General features: G+C 38.4%; 2 protein-coding genes across 3 annotated transcripts; both read left to right on the top strand.

Annotated features, from left to right (window-relative positions):
- The first annotated feature begins 1,752 nt into the window (after positions 1-1,752).
- LOC121783364 (probable folate-biopterin transporter 4) lies at positions 1,753-6,591 on the top strand. Its single transcript, XM_042181416.1, has 7 exons — positions 1,753-2,125; positions 2,738-2,865; positions 3,420-3,641; positions 4,352-4,819; positions 5,402-5,599; positions 5,707-5,844; positions 6,044-6,591. Exons 1-7 carry the CDS (start codon positions 2,045-2,047, stop codon positions 6,303-6,305), a joined length of 1,497 nt encoding a protein of 498 aa, XP_042037350.1. The 5' UTR covers positions 1,753-2,044; the 3' UTR covers positions 6,306-6,591.
- An 8,447-nt stretch (positions 6,592-15,038) lies between these two features.
- Positions 15,039-18,994, top strand: LOC121783382 (vacuolar protein sorting-associated protein 22 homolog 1). 2 transcript variants are annotated; one of them, XM_042181440.1, is made up of 8 exons: positions 15,039-15,181; positions 15,683-15,782; positions 15,877-15,987; positions 17,163-17,298; positions 17,511-17,665; positions 18,087-18,194; positions 18,436-18,525; positions 18,616-18,994. In XM_042181440.1, exons 2-8 carry the CDS (start codon positions 15,732-15,734, stop codon positions 18,718-18,720), a joined length of 756 nt encoding a protein of 251 aa, XP_042037374.1. In that variant the 5' UTR covers positions 15,039-15,181; positions 15,683-15,731; the 3' UTR covers positions 18,721-18,994. The 2 variants fall into 2 exon arrangements, with proteins under 2 accessions (XP_042037374.1, XP_042037373.1); XM_042181439.1 differs by having other exon boundaries at positions 15,686-15,782.
- The last annotated feature ends 1,703 nt before the right edge of the window (positions 18,995-20,697 follow it).

Raw genomic sequence — 20,697 nt, forward strand, 5'->3', positions numbered from 1 at the left:
TTATTCTCTCAATCCGTTTTGGTGAACTTCGAGGGATATAAAGTCTCGGTTCAGCTCAAGTCAGATTCATTCTTCAACATCTCAACATTCAGAGTGGGAGTCGAGCTTCTTCCACATTCCACACACAACACTCGAGTGCTTTGCATAGACTTCTTGATAGAGGAAGTGTGATAGAGATAGTCTTGAGTGTAACTTCTTGTTGTAGCTCGTTTCTAAGATTGTATTCGAGTGAGAGTGTTGTACACGATTAATCAATAAAGCTATTCCCTTCTCTCCCGTGGACGTAGGCCTACGAAGGCCTGGCCGGATCATTTTGACCCTTCAACTTGAGCAAGCCACAACGGTACAAAAAGAATGAGAAGAACAAAGAGTGAAAAGAAAGCCAATTTCAGGCACAGTAACAATTGCCCGATCGGGCATTTTTTTGCTCAGAAATCACCCGATCGGGCATTTTTTCTGTATCGCGATATGCACGCAAATCGCCCAGTCGGGCAATTTTCGTCCGACCTGCGCGTTTTTTCACTACAATGCGCAGTCTTCGTAAAATAACCGTATCTTCTTCTACCGGACTTCGATTCAGGCGTGCGAGGTATCCACGCGAAGCTCTTTCGAAGGTGAATGCAATGGTGGCCTTGTAGAAGCATTTTAAATTAATCTTGAAGGACTGATTATTGTTCAGATTCAGATCTTTTTTCCTTTCTCCTCTCTCTCTTAGAGCTTGGTCTTTTGTCGTACAATATATCAAATGTGTTCATTTTTTACCTTAAAAGTGTGTTAAAATAATACAATAAAAGACTACAATTTGATTCACATCACCCAACCCCAACCAACAGCCGCCATCAAACTAGTCTTCTTTAAATTTCCACGGACGTAATTTTTTATTTTTAGGATTTTAATTATATTTTTAATTTTTAGAATTTTAATTATGTGATTTTTAATTTTTTAGTAATTTGTAATAGTATTTCAGGCATTTTGAATGCATTTTAATATTGTGTAAATGTTTTTAGTAATAGAAGTATTTAAATTGAAAAATAGAATGGTGGGACCCATGAATAGTGTAAGACCATGCCTTGCGGAAGAGCACGGATGTGGGTGTTGTGCTCTTGTGGAAGAACATGGATTTAAAAATGAATAAAGGTGGGTCTGAGCCTACATCATTGCTCTTGCGCAAGAGCATGGAGGTGGATGCTCTAAAGTTGAAGTAAAAAGAGAGAATACTAAGATATTGGTTTCATTGACTCAATGATATAATTTAAATTAGTATATACAAAGTATAGAGATGTAATTAAATGCAAACTCTAAATATTCGACAAATTTCAAACTATGATTTGGTCCGTTAGAAAATATTAACAGATGACAAAATAATATCAACAAAAAATGTCATTGTCAATGGTTGATGCTGTGTTAAAAATGTGTTAACATTTTTTATTGTTGTAATTTTGTTATCTATTGACCTTTTGTAATAGAGTTTATACAATATATATTTTGATTTTTATTATTACTATATTTAATAATTCTTGTGTCAAAATTGTCAACAAGCATATTCTCTCGTTATATTGAGAGGATACAGTACACAACCATATTTTAAATAGAAAGAAATAATTTAATAATCATATTGAACGATCACTTAATTGGTAAAATGAAAGATTTTTTTGTAGAAAAAATAGAAAATGAGGAAGTTTGCATAAATAAAAATATACTGAAATAGAAAAATGAATCCAATTTTCTTCATTATCTAAATAGAGTCAACAAGTGAGAAAAAAAACCGTTGAACGCAGAAGAATCATAAAAAGGAGAGGGATGAACATTAAATTCCTCCAATGAAGCAAATTCGATGCGTAATCTCCTAAATTTTCCCTCAGATCCAATTCTCCTCAATATCCTTCGCGATTTCGTTTTTTGATATGCATTGTAGAAGATGGAGATTTTAGAAAAAGAATTCAGCAGAATCCGTTATTGAAACTTTATCCGGGATCATCGACGGGTGGTGGGGTGTTGCACAAAATTCAGTCAGTTCGCTCCACCAGAATCCAGTAGAAATAAAATGATAAGTTGGTTGAAGAAATTAGGGATCGCATTCGGGGCCTCCTTTTTATGGCTGGTTTGCTTCATTTACTTCACCCAGGTTCCCTTTCTAGCTCTCGTTTTTTCTCAATTTCGATTGTTGTTGCCGAGTTTTTTCGTTCCTTTTATCGTTTCATTTGATTTTTAACAATTTCTCGCTTGATGTGGTAAGGCAATGCTGCATTTACTAATAATTGTTATATTTGAGTGATTTCTGAAGGCTTTTATTGATTGCTTTGTGTGATCTCATGTTATATGCCTGTGTTTTGTTGTGAACGAGTCGCACCTAATAGTTTCTGATTGCATGGTATATTTGTTTATTTATTTTGATTCCTTGATTTGGTGATTGTCGTGAGCCTGATGATTTTTTCTGAAAACACTTCAATTCCTGTTAATTTGCTGTTGAGATATCTATATAAAATGATTTAACTGTTAGCATCTGATTTATGTTCTAAGAAGAATCTAGAGTCATATTACCAAATAACTAAAATCTTTTACTCTATTAGGGAAGAGTTTTTTAGGATATCTTTCAGTAGGATACAACGGGGATTGAATGATGACTTGACATCTTAGAGAAGATTTTATACCCTTGTGATGTTTGCATATGCTTTCTTGTGTTCTCTGGATATTTGTTCTCCACCCTAAATTTGGCATTTTATTCTGGTTGAACCAGGGCTTCAGATCGTTTGTTTGGACTGCGGTGTCATACCTACTAAAAGACAAGCTAAAGCTATCGCCTTCCGCATCGCAGTTCGTGACCACGATAGCATTCTTTCCTTGGAGTATCAAACCTGTATATGGGTATGTTTCGAACTCCATTTTCAGTGTGATAGCTTTATGTGGAGATGTGTGTTCTTTTTTCATGAAAGAAAATAGGAAGTCCAGCAACATTTTAATACCCCCCCCCCCTCCCTCCCATCACCTGTAAATATTAATTCTCTCTTTTCTGCATATGTTCTTCACTTCTTCGGGCATGCGAAAATTGGAAAACAAGAGCTAGGACTAGCAGCCATGATGGATGTAAAGACCTTGTAGAAACTTTATTCAGGTGTATCAATTATTCATTCAAAATAGAAAAATCAAAGCACTATACTACGTGCTACAAATAGTAATAATCAACATTTGGAAGCCTTAACTAGTCCATGATTGAGTTGAGTAAGTACTTATATTCATGAGAAAAGAATCTGCATTATTAATTGATCATATTCAACATTTTCCTGTGTTACAAGCAGGTCTCTTGATAGTAGTGCTTTATTGTTCTACTGCATGCATGCAATTTTGATAAGAAGCATTAAGTAAGTGGTACTTCACCATTGATGACATAAATTAATGTTGAATTGCGATCTGCGATGCAGAATTTTGTCAGATTGCATACCCATTGGCGGAAGAAAAAGGATTCCTTACTTAATAATTGCCACATTGCTATCTCTTTTCCCATGGCTTGTTTTGGGCATCCATACATCCGCAAGGACCTCCAGATTGCAGCTCATGATTCTTTTGACAGTACAGAATTTGGGCTCTGCAATGGCCGATGTTGTAATTGATGCCATGATAGCTGAGGCTGTAAGATTTGAAAGGCAAGTCTTTCAATGTGTTGTGGGGCTGTCTTTTTTAGTATGTGCTGTAAGATTGTGCATCCCTTTAATAGAAAGTAAAAAACTTATAGTGCTATGTTCATAATTGCTGACATTTATCTGTTGACAACAGAGGACGAGGCATTCAAATTTAGTTTTAATTTTTACACTTGACCTTTGATAGAGTTAGCTCAAATTGAAGCTTAAAATATTAGCAGCCATCCTCAATGCAGATGTGGAATACATTACCAACGGCGAAAATGTCGTTTCTTGAATTTGTTGTGACAGAATATCAAGGCATACTAACAGAATTAAGTATGATGACTGCTGCAAACTGCATTTAAGTCCTATTAAGTTAAGAATGCCCAATGTTGCTCTCTCTCTCTCTCTAAATGAACAAAACCTGAGATTAATCTTCTGTTCTAACTTGACATGGAACATGTTGGTGTCTTTATTGGCTGTCCTGGTGAATCTGTCTGTTGTAAAGACTTTCTTCTATAGTATATGAAGGGATACCAAGTTTCAAAGATAATGTGATTTCCTCAAAAGTATATGCTTAAATGTTAAATATGTAAAAACTGTAGTCTGTTCTGTACTTTACATGCATGTAAAGCATGTCATGGTTTTTTCTCTGTCACTGAATTTGTAGTTAGTCTATGTATTTCTCTTTTGTTTTGGCGTCAATAAATTACTTTCTTATGACTCTTGAACAGGGCTAGTTTTGCTGGTGATCTTCAGTCCGTATCCTGGATGGCAATGGCTTTTGGAGGGATATGTGGCAGTTTATTTGGGGGCTACACCCTTGACAACTTACAGATAGATAAAATATTTTTACTTTTTTCAGTTTTACCAGCCGTACAGCTCCTTTCATGTAGTTTAGTTGAGGAAAGTTCAGTAGAAGATAAATTACTTTCTGAGAATTCCAACTCAAATGGAGCCTCACACTCAATTAATGGCAATGATTCCGATGAAGATAATGCAAAAAACCATAGAAATATATCTACAAAGAAGTCTGGAAAAAATACTCATAGGCAAAGAAGGGGGCAGAAGAGCACAAAACAAGAGCCTGTAGCTGTATCTGAGTCGTCTGACCACGGATTCATTATGGGAAAATGGTTCAGTTCTTTGAAAAGTGCCACATTTTCATTGCTTGGGGCTTTCAGACAGCCAATCATTTTGAGGTAATTACTAGGGCATTCTCATATAGTTAGTTGGTTGCTTGTGTAAGGTTGGAGTGATTTCCAGCTGAATATTGTCTCTTAAGCTGCTCTGTTACTATATGTACTTTACCTGAAACAATTAATTGTCATGCTTTCACTTAAGCTTCCCTTTGTGTTATTTACTTGCATATGTGCTTTGTGGATTCATTATTGGAATGTATATTTGCCCATTTCATGATCTACTGTGGAGTTCGGCAAGTAAAATCGCCAAAAAATGTGGATGATGATTCTTACTTGTTGTGATGTTAACAATTGTTATAGCTTTTCAATGATTGAATATCAAAAACCAATATAGTAACACTTGAAGTCAGGTAGCAAATAATAATGCGGCTACCATAAATGAAAGTGACAATTATTAAACTGACATTACTGAAACATGGAATATCTGAGCACATGTATTCAAGTGTATGTGTTTCTTCCCTATTTTATTAGTATTTCTTTGCAGCCTTGTTATTGAGTTTTTATTTGTAGGTTCTTTCTCTTTAATGACATGAATAAACTGATGGTTTCTTTTATGCTGCTACTTTTCTCCTGGGAGTGTAGACCCATGGCATGGTTTTTCCTGGCACATGTGACTGTTCCAAACCTGTCGACAATAATGTTCTATTACCAGACTGAAGTTCTCAAATTGGAAGCATCATTCTTGGGCACCACTCGTGTCATAGGATGGTTGGGACTCATGCTCGGGACCTTCATTTATAATCGCTACTTGAAGAAAATGAAATTGCGTAGGATTCTCCTGTAAGTCAATCTTAGACCTGGATTCCTCTTGACTTTTTGGCAAAACTAGACCCTCACTCCAAGTAAGTTACCAATTATTCATTTGTGGGCTTCTTAAAAATTTTCAGGTGTGCTCATATTAGTTTGTCCATATTGAGCCTTCTGGACGCAATTCTGGTGTCAAGATCAAATCTTTCACTAGGCATATCAGACAAGGTTATGGTGATCTTTGGATCAGCTTTATCAGATGGCATCAACCAATTTAAGTACGTACATAACAGTTTTTGTATCAAAGGCTATTCGTATCGTTACGTTGAAAAGGCTCAATTCATGGCCACCTATTTTCTATTTAGTTGTATATTTTCCAGCACGTTCATGGTGTTAATAAATTCTTCTGCTCAAGTAATAGAGTAGAGTAAAAGTGAAAGCAGTGAATTAATCAGTATTTTCAACTTGTTCTTTCAGGTTTATGCCATTCCTCATCTTATCCGGGCAACTCTGCCCACCTGGTATTGAAGGAACATTGTTTGCACTCTTTATGTCCATCAACAACTTGGGTTCGACTGTGAGCTCGTTTGTGGGTGCTGGGCTGGCCTCAGTTTTGAATATCTCTTCAGGAAGCTTTGACAACTTATTCGTGGGCATTATGATCCAAGTCGTATGCACTTTCATCCCGGTGGCTTTTCTATTCTTGATACCGAAAGAAGCTACAGGCATATCAGCTTAGCAGCTAGAGACAGATCCAAGAACTGACTTGATTAGGCGAGATAGAAATGAGCTTTGGTGGTTTGTTTTATTTTTCAGAAGAGCAATTTTGACATTAGAAACAGTTGTGGATTACAGGATTCCATTTAAGCTTTTAGGCTACTAATGTTTTGGTCTTTGTAAAAGGATTTGAGAGAAGGGATTGGTTGCTTTGGACAGAGGTAGGAATGTTTGTCATATTTTAGCGGAATATCTTTACACAAGGCGCTGAAAGTAAATGTAATAGTAGTATTTCTTTAATAACTAAACACCGTTCTGAATATACTACTTGATAAGGTTCCTTGTGAGGGAAACCTTCCATGTGCCCAAGAAATACCCAAAGCGGTGTTTGATTTCAATTTTTTTGTGTTTTCAAGGATAAAGTAAAGATAAAGAGCCTAGCCTCTAAAAACTAAACTCAAAATGGTTTTGGATGGAGAGAAAGAAGGTGAGAAGAAAGTGTAAAGAAGGAGGAATCCTCTTTGAGGACCTATGACCTCCCACAAAAAGATGTGGGCAACCCTAGGCTACTTTCACCCAAAGCAAATACTCCATTGGCTCCACATTCATGACTACACAACCATAAATGCATACCTATACTTGATTTAGCCAAATGAACATAAAACAAGCAACCTACAATGTAGGAATTTGGATAGAAATCTCACATGGGAGATACTCTCAAAGGAGTCTTCATAATAACATTCATCAAAGTCTGCCCTTAAAGTCTTATAAAAAGGATATTTATAGTTAGGGTTGGAAACCCAAGAAAAGGGCTAAAAAAACAAGGAAAAAACGGATGTAAAAGTTGAATCGCCCGGCCGGGCGTTTTGGGGAAAGTGAAATCGCCCGGTCGGGCGAACTTTCTGGATTCGGCGCTGCTTCTTCAAACGCCCGGTCGGGCGTTCTGGGATGGCGAAATCGCCCGGTCGGGCGAACTTTCTGGACTGTGGACGATGCTCAGCGCGCAAACGCCCGGTCGGGCGTTTTGGAGGTGTGGATTCGCCAGACCGGGCATTCCATCTGCCTCCTCCATTCCCCTCCTAATGAAGTTTGAAACGCCTTCCCGAAGCCTTTGTCTCATTGATCTCGTGACGGGCCTTCCGGGCAGCTTAAGGGGAGTCGTGGTCGGGTCAGCCCGGGCCTTGGACTTCCCGTTTGTATCATCCTCTCCCTCTTGAGAAGGATTTGTCCTCAAATCTGGGTCGTCCCCTACAAAATCAAACGGACTCAAGTCAGCCACATTAAAAGTACAACTCACGTTATACTCACCGGGAAGATCAATGATGTAGGCATTGTCGTTCACACGCTCTAGGACCATAAATGGGCCATCCCCTCGCGGGGCAAGCTTGGATCTTGCTTTGTCGGGAAAACGTATTTTCCGAAAGTGTACCCACACCCAATCTCCGGGGTTGAACAACATTTTCTTTCGCCCTTTGTTTACCCTTTGAGCTACTTGTTCCCCCATCTTGCGGATTCGTTCTTGCACTCGAGTGTGCACATCTTGTACAAACTTGGCTTTCTCCATCCCACCTACATCAACCATATAAGACATAGGCAAATCGGCCATGGACAAGTCCAACGGGGTGAGTGGATTGAAACCATAGACAACCTCAAAAGGGGATTGTTGGGTGGTGGAATGTATGGTCCTATTATAAGCAAATTCGGCTATAGGCAAACATTCTTCCCAAGAAGTTTTATTTTCAAAAACCAAGGCACGGAGAAGAGTTCCCAATGAGCGGTTTACAACTTCCGTTTGACCATCCGTTTGGGGATGTGCGGTGGTAGAGAAAAGAAGTTTGGTGCCCATCCTACCCCAAAGTGTTTTCCAAAAGAAACTCAAAAATTTGACGTCTCTATCACTTACAATAGTTATCGGGACCCCATGGATTCTTACAACCTCCTTGAAAAATAAACTAGCAATGAATTTGGCATCACTTGTCTTCCGACATGGAATGAAGTGAGCCATTTTGGAAAACCTATCCACCACCACAAAGATGCTATCATTTTTCCGAGGAGACATTGGGAGACCTAGAACAAAGTCCATGGACAAGTCTACCCAAGGATGTGTAGGAGTAGGCAAAGGGATGTAAAGACCATAATTGTTAGATTTAGACTTGGCTTGCCTACACTCTAAGCAACTACTACAAAACTTTTCAACATGCTTCTTCATGCAAGGCCAAAAGAAATGCTCACTTAGTATGTCAAAAGTTTTAAGCAACCCAAAATGACCCATTAGGCCCCCTAGGTGAGCCTCCTTAATCAACAAGTTTCTCAAAGAGCATGAAGGTATGCACAACCTATTCTCTCTAAAAAGATAGCCATCCAACTTATAGTATTTATCAAAAGCACCTTTTTCACAAGCTCCGTAAATAGAAGAAAAGTCATGATCATGCTCATAAAGGTCTTTAATAAACTCAAATCCAACATATTTGGAGGTACACATAGTAAGCACACGCTTTCTCAAACACACGGTATCACTCACAAGTAAAGTGCCATCATGCAAGGTCTCAAAAGGCTTCCTAGAAAGAGCATCGGCAACCACATTGTCCTTTCCCTTCTTGTACCTAATGACATAGGGAAAAGTCTCTAGGAAAACACTCCATTTAGCATGCCTTTTATCAAGTTTATGTTGACCTCCTAAGAACTTAATAGACTCATGATCCGTGTGTATCACAAACTCCTTGTGCATCAAATAGTGTTGCCAATTCTCAAGGCAACGGACTATAGCATACAACTCCTTGTCGTATGTGGGGTAGTTCAATTGGGCTTGATTTAGTTTTTCCGAGAAGTAAGCTATGGGCTTACCCTCTTGCATGAGAACTCCCCCGATCCCCACACCACTTGCATCACACTCAAGTTCAAAAGTTTTATCAAAATTAGGGAGTGCTAGTAAGGGAGCATGCGTGAGGTCATTTTTCAAGGTACTAAACGCTCTCTCTTGCTCCTCCCCCCACTTAAACTCAACATTTTTTTTGACAAGGTGGTTCAAGGGTGAAGCTTTTGTGGAAAAATCTCTAACAAACCTCCTATAGAAGCTAGCAAGGCCATGAAAGGACCTAACCTCACTCACATTCCTAGGTGTTGGCCATTCCCTAATGGCTTTCACCTTTTCCTCATCTACCCGCACTCCTTCCTTTCCCACAACAAAACCAAGAAACACAACTTCCTCAACACAAAAAATGCATTTAGGCAACTTGGCATATAAAGTATGCATTCTCAACACTTCAAGCACATTCCTAAGATGACTAGCATGCTCTTCAACACTACGACTATAAATCAAGATATCATCAAAATATACCACCACAAATTTCCCAATAAAAGGACGAAGTACATGATTCATCAAACGCATGAATGTAGAAGGGGCATTAGTTAAACCAAAAGGCATCACAAGCCATTCATATAAGCCAAATTTGGTTTTGAAAGCGGTTTTCCATTCATCTCCCTCTTTCATGCGAATTTGGTGATATCCACTAGCCAAATCAATTTTAGAAAAACATATAGAGCCACAAAGATCCTCTAACATGTCGTCTAACCTAGGTATAGGGTGTCTATATTTGATGGTGATTTTGTTAATTGCCCTACAATCTACACACATCCTCCAACTTCCGTCCTTCTTAGGTACAAGAATGACGGGTACGGCACAAGGAGATAGAGATTCACGAATTAGACCTTTGGCAAGGAGTTCCTCGACTTGCCTTTGTAGCTCTTGTGTCTCCTTGGGGTTCGCCTTGTATGCGGCCCAGTTTGGGAGTGATGATCCCGGCAAAAGGTCAATTTGATGCTCGATCCCCCTCATGGGAGGGAGTTCACTCGGGAGTTCTTCCGGGAATACATCTTCAAATTCCTGCAACACACTTTGGACAATCAAAGGATACGGGTCAAGGTTAGTAGCTAAGCACAAATCCTTACGGACCACGAGGAGAACGGAGGGGTGATTGTTTAGTGCCCACCCAAGGTCGGTTTTACTAGCTATCAAACATTCCTTTCCCCCTCTTGTTTGTGGGTGCTCTCCTTTGGGCGCTTTTATTTTTCTCTCACCACCCCCACTCTCACTTGGCTTTTTTAGCTCACATTCTTCTACTAGCCTTTTTTCCCTATCTCTCTCTCTTTCCTTTTGTAGATGTTGGCTAGCCTCAAACACGGCACTAGGTAGCAATGGCTTCAAACGAACCTTCAACCCGTTGAGCATGTAGAAATACTCATTCGTGAAGCCATTTTTGTAGGCCCTTCTATCAAACTCCCATGGCCTCCCTAGCAAAACATGACATGCCGTCATAGGAATGATATCACATAGGATTTCGTCCTCAACTTCTCCAATCTTCAATGGAACTTTGCATTGAGCCTTCACCCTCAACTCTCCGGAGTCCCCTAACCATTGCAATTTGTAGGGGTTTGGGTGTTTAAGTACCTTCAATCCCAACTTGGCCACCAACCGGTCACACACCACATTTGTACAACTCCCTCCATCTATGATGACCAAGCACGTCTTGGACTTCACCTTACACTTCATATGAAAGATGTTGCACCTTTGCTCCTTATGCTCCTCAAGGTTGGGTTGTACATTGAGCATTCGGAGTACAACCATAGCCCTTAAGGGTGTATCTTCTTCTTCGCCACTAGAAAAAGCTATGTCGGTGTCCGGGCTCACTTCTTTAGTGCCCACACCCTCCCCATCTTCTTCATCTTCCTCACTATACACGCTACCATCTTGCCCGATAACCATTACCCGTTGGTTTGGGCACTCGCGTGCATAATGGCCATACCCCTTACACTTGAAACATTGAACCTTCTTGTCTTCCATAGGGGCTATAGCTTTAATAGGTTGAGTACCCGGTAAAGCCTTCGCGATCGGCCTCCCTTGGGTGTTTGGATTGGCCATGTTTTCCACCTTCTTGCCGGGAGCACTCCACTTGCTAGTCCCCGTCCCTCCGGTTTGGCTAGACGCCCATTTAGCCCGGCTAGAAACCAACTCCTTACTTTGCCTCTCAAAAGTGTCGGCAAACCCAATCACCTCATCCAAGGAAATTCCCCTCAATGCCTCCACTTGCACCTTGTGCTTCAAGTTGATGTTAAGGCCATGGATAAATCGATCTTGAGTCGCCTCTTCTTGCTCCTCCACCCCTACCTTGCTCATCAATGATAGGAGTTCATAGTAGTACTCCATTACGCTCTTCGTCCCTTGCTTCAAATCTTGAAACTCCCCTCGAAGTCGGAGGAAATAGGACTTTGGTACAAAGGTAGTCCTCATGAGCTCACACAACTCCGCCCACGAACCCACTTCCCCTCCCCTAACCATCCTTCTCCTCCTCATCGTATCATTCCACCATGTATCCGCATTGCCACGAAACTCGGCTATTGCCACCTTCACCTTATCACCTTCCGAAAAGTTATGGAGTGAGAAAATTTTGCTCATTTGTGACTCCCATTCCAAGTAGGCCTCGGGATCAAACTTGCCGTGGAACTCGGGAAATGTGTGCTTGATAGACTTGGTGGGATCATCATACCGCGGCTCCATCTCCTCCTCATAGTTTCTATATCTTCCATGCCTACCATTCCACCCATGGTGCCCCATGTTTCCATTCCCTCTTCCGCCCATTATGTTCCCGAACCTACCATTCCTATTCCCATTCCGTCCTCCTCCTTGTCCCCCGCGCCCCCCATGATCGTACCAACCATATGGCTCTTCCTCTCCATTACTCCCCTCGGAGGCATCATGATGTGTGTGATTGCTCCTAGGGGTGTTTGACCTTGATAGTCGCACGGCCTTCAAAGCGTTGAGCTCGTCGTGGAGAAAAGTTTGGTTTTCATGGATGGATGCTTGGTTCACCTTGAGTTCCTTCAAATCCCCGAACATAGCATCTTGAGTGACATGCATTGTGGTTTGGCCTTCTTTTAGATCCCTCAAATCCGTCATAATTTTTTCCATCAAGTTTTTCAACTCATCCCCCGCCACACTAAGACTCGTACTCGCACCCGGTTGCGGATCCCCCATCGTGGTGGATCTAGTACGAGGTGGCATTCACAATGGTACCTACAATAAGAAATAAAAAAAACTAGGATCTAGTCCTAAGGGTTAGTAAAATCCACACTCACACACACAAGAAGGGGAGATTTTAGTAAGAACTCACTTCCCAATTGGTAATCCCACCCCCAATTCACTCACCAATGTCACTCGGAAAAAGGCTTAGAATATAGTGAGGGCTAGGTTCACTCACTCTCAATATCCAACTTCCAAAATGCAAGCGCTAAGACAAATCAATCAAGGTATACACATAGGCAATATAACCAAGCAAGTAAAGCCAATCAAGCATGTGAAAGTAAGGTTCAATGCCTAAGGAAGTTAACAAACAAACTTAGTTGAGCTGAAAATTTATGTAACACTTGGCTGATCTTTAGGAATTTTTTTGATATGGCTACCCAACCCCAAAATTGATGAAACTTGGTAGATAACAAGATTAAAGGGTTTAGAAAGAGGGAAAAATATCCCCAATATAGCAGGTTTTCGAGAAGACCCTCGATTTTACGTTTTCCCCAAATCTGTCAAACTAGGGCACAAAACAGGGCAGCAACTTCACACATTAATTTGACCTATCAAATGATAGAATTTTTGGCTGAGATTTTTCAGGAAAATAGTTCATGTATCAAGGTTCATGCACACCAAAAATCAGCTCAATCCTACAACAATTGACCAATAAACAAGCAAAGACTAAAACAAAAGAAATAAGGAAAAATAAGGAAAATGAAATTTCATAGAGGTTTAAAATCAAACACTTGGTAGGCACCTAGGCTCTGATACCAAATGATAAGGTTCCTTGTGAGGGAAACCTTCCATGTGCCCAAGAAATACCCAAAGCGGTGTTTGATTTCAATTTTTTTGTGTTTTCAAGGATAAAGTAAAGATAAAGAGCCTAGCCTCCAAAAACTAAACTCAAAATGGTTTTGGATGGAGAGAAAGAAGGTGAGAAGAAAGTGTAAAGAAGGAGGAATCCTCTTTGAGGACCTATGACCTCCCACAAAAAGATGTGGGCAACCCTAGGCTACTTTCACCCAAAGCAAATACTCCATTGGCTCCACATTCATGACTACACAACCATAAATGCATACCTATACTTGATTTAGCCAAATGAACATAAAACAAGCAACCTACAATGTAGGAATTTGGATAGAAATCTCACATGGGAGATGCTCTCAAAGGAGTCTTCATAATAACATTCATCAAAGTCTGCCCTTAAAGTCTTACAAAAAGGATATTTATAGTTAGGGTTGGAAACCCAAGAAAAGGGCTAAAAAAACAAGGAAAAAACGGATGTAAAAGTTGAATCGCCCGGCCGGGCGTTTTGGGGAAAGTGAAATCGCCCGGTCGGGCGAACTTTCTGGATTCGGCGCTGCTTCTTCAAACGCCCGGTCGGGCGTTCTGGGATGGCGAAATCGCCCGGTCGGGCGAACTTTCTGGACTGTGGACGATGCTCAGCGCGCAAACGCCCGGTCGGGCGTTTTGGAGGTGTGGATTCGCCCGACCGGGCATTCCATCTGCCTCCTCCATTCCCCTCCTAATGAAGTTTGAAACGCTTTCCCGAAGCCTTTGTCTCATTGATCTCGTGACGGGCCTTCCGGGCAGCTTAAGGGGAGTCGTGGTCGGGTCAGCCCGGGCCTTGGACTTCCCGTTTGTATCACTACTCTTACTAATTGCTTAAACTAAAGCCTTTCTTTAGATCGAGTTAGCTGTTTACCCATATCATATGCATGATGGATTTGGTCCTATTACAATGCTACTATCTTAAATTGCTAACAACTAATTATGTCAAAAACATATGTTATAGAAAGGGTCGCGATCCCGCGAGGGTGAGCTAACCCCAAAAACCCGTCCTCAGTTCGTAGCTACTCTTTCTTCTTCCTCTTCTACTTATTCTTATACTTGATACTCCTTCCTATATCTTACCAGTCATAGGGAAGTGAATCCCGACCAGTTCGTCGATTGAATGAATTGATTGGCTAGTGTCACACAGGTCTATCAATATAGAACAGAAATTTTCACAAGAGAGATTGGAAAAAAAGGACGAAAGCAGACTTCCACTACTGCTCCTGAGCTGGTCGTGGAACCTTTTTACAAAAAAGTATATCAACTCAACACGAAAATATTTGTATATCAACTAAAAATGTGCTTCTTTCGTCCCAAAAAAATATATATATACTTTCCATTTTCATCTGTCTCATAAAAATATGAACATTTTCATTTATGAAAAGTTGTCCCAATTCATTACCCATATATATCAATTTATTTACAACTTATATCACTATGATCCATCATTACGACTCATTAAATACTGATAATAATGTTGATCCCACTCATTAAATACTAACAATAATGTGGATCCCAATATCCATTGACACTATTTTAACTATTGTTCTTCCGTTCTATCTTATTTTACTTATTGTGCATTAATTCTCGTGTTATTTCAAATGACATAATTAGTTGACATACAAATATCTTCGGGGTGACATGTAAACAAATTTAATTGACATACAAATATCTTCTTGTTGACATACGAATATCTTAGTTAACAACTTGATAATTACTGTTGAATCTATCCTAATTAAATCATGATTTTACTTAATAAATCATACTGTAATAATTAAATTCATTTATAATTTAGAAGGATGCACCATATATTCAAATTTAATTTTGAGGTGATACACTGTATATCCAAATTCATAGCTAGGTCAGATTTAATTTAATTAGTTTCTTTTATTGCTGACACCACAAAAACATAACCACGATAACCAATTTCCCAAATTGACTGACTTTCCCAAACCGTCGCCGCCGATGTCGTGAAAACTATCAGCCGTTAACACTCTCAGGTTCGAGATCTTCGTCCGTTCAATGGAAGATTAGGGTTAAATGCTTTCCTATTTATTGCAAAATCAAGGCTACTTTCTGGCCTGCCTCGTTAGTTTTACTCCCTTAATCAAACTAGTCGCAAAATTGAGAGTTTTTCTCCGTTTTTTATAGTCGTTGTTGATTGAATTTAGTTAATTTGCACTTTAGTTTGCTATTCTCATTGTTTATTGATTCGAATCATAGGATACAGAAGAAGAAACTACAAACACAAAGTTTGTAACTGCAGAATAAAAAAAATTGAACGAACCTAATTCGGTGTCCAGTTCTGTTTGGGTATACACACATTTCAGTTTTTTCACATATGATTCACAGAACTGGCCTGGTGCTCATCTGATGATTGAAACTCCACATACTTTCCTTTTGGTTTTGGAATTATAAGTTTTACCTGAATTTTCTTTTATTTAAATAATTTTTTTACTCCACTACTTAATTTGATGTCTATTGTCTTTATCTTGCTTCAGCAGAAAGAGAAGTTATAGTGCAAAGTTCAATTGGACATAGAATAACATAATGAGGCGTAGACCTGGAATTGGAGGTTTGCAGAATGCCGCTGCTGCTAGGGTTCTTCCCACTCCTTCTCTCTATATTAAATATAAATGCGAATCTTAATATTTCTTTCGCTGTACTTTTAATCAATATTTTTGGATGATTAAAGGATCAGTACCGATTGCTTGGAGAAAATGTGGCAAAATTGCGGACAGATCTCATGAAAGAACAACTTGCTACATTTCGTTCTCAGCTAGAAGACTTTGCCCGCAAACACAAGGTTCTCTTTTCTTTTTCTTTTTTATTTATTTTTTATTTTGAGTAAGGTATAGTATAGCTTCCTTGACTGAAGTTTGCTAATTTTTTTTCAGAAATAAACATTGACAAAAAAATATACAATGATTGATTTGTAAAAGCATCATTTAACTTAATTCTCCCAAATTTCAGTTGTCAACGTGACTATTGGTACAGAAAAAGTGGGCCCGATCTAGATTTGAAAACCAAATAAAAATATTGGGTATAATTATGTCAATACTGGAAGTGTGGTCTATTTCTTGATAATGGGAAAACTTTGATCTAGAACATGATATTAACCATTTTAATAATTATTATACCATCTCTTCGCTTTATTTTCATAATTCTTTTGTCTAGCTTTTATCAGTAACCTGTTTCTTTGAGTAATTTATACCACAATAGTTATTGTGTGGTGCAAACTGCCAAGCTCACATTATTTTGAAAAACTAAATATTTTATAGTTAAATTGAACAGGAACTATGCCAATGAAGCACTCATAGTCTATCCAGAGATAGTGACTGAGTATCTTGTCTCCATTTTCCAAAATTTTGTGAAGTTTATATGAAAGAGGCTAAAGGCCTAGTTGGTTGGACTTGGACCGTATGATAAGATCTTGAGTAAAATGAAATGTATGAGAATCCGACTTCAGATTCCTCTTGTTTTTGTGTAGTACTCCTTCTGTCCCATTATAAGTGAGGTGTATTCCTTTTTAGGCCGTCCATTATAAACGACACATTTCTTTTTACGGAAAAAAAAGCAACACTCTATTTTTCCCTTACTTTTTCCTCACTCCTACTTTTTCTCTCTACTTTTTTCTCACTCCTAAAAGCATGTGCCCAAAAGAAATGTGTCATATGTAATGGACGGAGGGAGTATTAAAAACAAAGAAATATATCCATCAAAAGGTAATAACTCCATCTACCTTATTTGTTTCACGCAAAAAGTCCGATGAATTTGGTGAAGCTTTGATTATAAGCATGAAAAATTTCTAGCCTTTTGTGCCATAACTATCGCTATACCAAATAAGAGATACTACATCTTTGCAGCATCTGATCAAAGTTAGTTTACATTCTTATGCAGTTTTCTATAACTAATTCTCCTAATTCCTTATCAAAATATTTAAAGTATTTGCTTGTCTCATAATTCTGTGTGGTTTGATAGAATGACATCCGCAAGAATCCAGCATTTCGGTCGCAGTTTCATGAGATGTGTGCCAAAGTTGGAGTTGATCCTCTGGCTTCTAATAAGGGTTTCTGGGCTGAACTGTTGGGCATTGGTGATTTCTATTACGAACTTGGTTGGTACCGCACTTCTTCATTGATCTCTTACACTAAGTTGTTTGCCACATTTATATTATTGCCTGTCACTATTGTATTTTGAGAAGTATCTAGTTTCACTCCCGGTGTTTGTTTATTTTATTCATAACAGTTTTGGCCTCATGTTTCTCTTATGTATAGACGGTCTCTGTTCTTTCACTTCTAACTGTAACAAATCCATGTATCTAGACAGGGGTTCAAATTGTTGATATTTGCTTGGCTACCAGACCTCACAATGGAGGTCTGATCAGCTTGGAAGAGCTTTGTAAAATGCTTGGTCAAAGAAGGAAAGGGACTCGTGAGGCTATCTCTCAGGATGATTGTTTGCGTGCCATAAGTAAGCTAAAGGTAATTTGATCTTGATCTTATCACTGATGTTATCTTAGTGGAATATGTTTGGGGATACCCCTCAAATCATTTTTGAACACCTGTCTGATTAATTTTAGCAATGAACTTGGGATGGAAGTAGTATCATTTATGTAGTCTCTTAAAAGTGACAGGCTATATTTGATTGCTTTCCACAATAAATATCTCTGTTTGGCTAAAAAGATGGTTTATTTTCTCATTGGCACACTACAATTATTTTTCTCCTAAACTTATGATGCAACATCAGATCTCTTGTCTTACCCACTTTCATATATACATGTGTGCTCACATCTGTCTGCATTCATCTGTCTCATTTTCTATATATATTTAGGTAGCTTGTTACCTATTTTATATTATTAATATCATTGCGATTTACAGTGTTAAACACGTAAAATTGTTTCAGGTCCTCGGGAACGGTTTTGAGGTGATTTCTCTTGGCAAGAAGAAGCTTGTTAGATCTGTCCCCACAGAGTTGAATAAAGATCACAATGAAATCTTGGAGCTAGCGCAGGTTTGCCCTTGAGTCCTTGCCGAATTTTTCTGCTGTATTCTTGATATGTTTTTTACCCTTCGCATATATTCTTGTTGATTCTACTCGTTTTATGATCTTATCCATGCCTTGGTTGTAAATTGACGTGTGTCCATAGAATCCTCTTGTTTGAGGCTGTGTATGTTATAGTATGTGCTTTGGGTTATGGTCAGGTTTTAACTTCTAGTACTTACTGTAATTATGTGTTATGCTGTTTCATTAGGGTCAAGGCTTTGTAACAGTTGATGAAGTTCAGAGACGGCTCTCTGGGTCTTCTGGACGTGCAACTGATGCCCTCGAGACTTTACTAGAAGTAAGTTGCTGCTGCTATTTTTCTTTTTAGATGCTTAAAACTTTGATTCCAAATGAGTAGAGCTTATCTGGTACATGTTGGATAATACAGGAAGGTCTTGCCATGATTGATAATGGACACAAGGATGGTAGAAGCCGATATTGGTTTCCTTGCGTATCATCTGTATCTTCTTACTCAGCATCTGATGCTATATAAGGTTCTCTTCCTTATCTTGTTTTATGTAATTTTGTACAGTACAGTGGCTTAGTTGTCACAATTGTGCTAAGGAGTGTTGTGTTGTTAAATTTGTACGGAACATACCTGCTTTTGTGTTTCCATTTTGGAAGGTTGACTATCAGCGCTGTTTTTTTTATTGTACGTTAGAGTGGAGAGCAAATTGATCCACCTGTTTAGGTTTTCAACTCTTGTTGATGCTCATTTAAGATAATTTGTACGTCCATAATATAATTTTCTTGAGAATTCCCTTGAACTTTGGTCATTGGTCCGATTCTTTATAAAATCATGCTAAGTTGCCTTATTCTATATTGGTGGCTGCTCTGAAGATTGTTTTTTTTTTCATCTTCTTCTTTACTAAAATAACAAATTATTGATTTTTTCCCTAAATAATCCCAAGTATGTAACATATAGGGTGGCTAATCGATCAGTTTGATTAGAAACTGAACTGATTAGTCAGTTAACTGAGTAAGGAATTAGCCAAAACCTTTAATGCGTTTGAGGCAGAGGGGGATATCGTCACAGAAATAGTCCTTTGAATTTTAGTAGGTCTCAAGGACTATAGGTTGACATTCATCTAGAGACAGTAGAGGAGGCAAATGCTTTAATAGTTGATTGGTTAATCAATAGTTGATTTTTTCCCTCAAATCCAACTGCTAATATGGCACATGCCTTGGAGCTCATAGCTTCCACTCACCCCCTTCCCTCGATTCACCTACTGAGTGTGGAATTGATGAATACTCCATCGCCTCATGATATTGAGATTCGTGCTACTCATCACATTTCCAAAATGATATCTCATATATGAATTCTAGCATAGAATAACATGGAGGTAATAAACTCCAATTTGGAAATGGTATTGGTATTAAAATTTTGCTAATATTGGTCAATCATATTTTCTACACTTCACTCTGAAACTCTTTTCTTAAAAACTTCTTCATTTTCCTATTATAACAAGTATCCTCTTAGTTTTTTTCGACTTCCCAAAGATAACAATAATGTAGTTTTGAGTTTCATTCTTCCTTTTGCCTTGTTAATGATCAGAAAACCGATGGACTCATTCTCAATGACACTCTTGATCAAGGTCTGTACCATTTTCATTTTCCTAAGTCGTCTGTCAAGCCTTCTTCTAGGATTTCTAGCATTTCCAGTTCACTCTAGAATTTCAGTAAGCAACCTACTATTTGCCAAGCATATCTAGGACATGTTTATGCAGTTCAACCCCTATGTTCTTGTTTCTAGTATAGATCCATGGCACAAGAAACTTGACCGTTGTGCTTTTCATGTAGTTGAGAAAGCTCTCCGCAAATGTAATATTCATTTGACTCAATGAAATTTGTAATATTCATTTAACTCAACTAAATCAAGTTTATTTTATCTTCCTTATTGCATTGCTAAAGCACATAGGGGTAGGGAAAAAAATTTTGGTACGGTAACAATATTAATTTTCATATGCCATGGTATACCACGACATACTGAAATTTTGTTGTATACCGTAAATCACGGTATATATCAGAATTTACGGTATGCCGTCTATAAACTAACATCATTTCATAAAAATGATATATACCGTAAATACCGAATATATTTATATTTTGGGTTATCCCATTATAAGTTATTGATTTCCTTTTTTTAGCAAAAAGCAACATCTTTATTTATTTTATTTTATTTTATTTTATTTTATCTCTCTTTTTTACTTTATTCTCTCTTTATCTTTCTTACTATTTCCTTCCTCATACTTTATTCTCTTCACTTAACTCAATAAATATAATTTTCTTAAAATCTATACCCCAAAAAAATTATCACTTATGATCTGACGGAGGGAGTATATGGTATATTGGAATTGCGGTAACCGTACTGAAATACGGCATGCCATAAAATTTTAGTATACCGAATTTCGGTACGACATACCGAGAAGATGGTATGGTAATGATATTGAAATTGGTTGTTCTGAAAATG

This window comes from Salvia splendens, chromosome 21 (genome assembly GCF_004379255.2).
Source record: "Salvia splendens isolate huo1 chromosome 21, SspV2, whole genome shotgun sequence".
Classification (NCBI taxonomy): domain Eukaryota; kingdom Viridiplantae; phylum Streptophyta; class Magnoliopsida; order Lamiales; family Lamiaceae; genus Salvia; species Salvia splendens.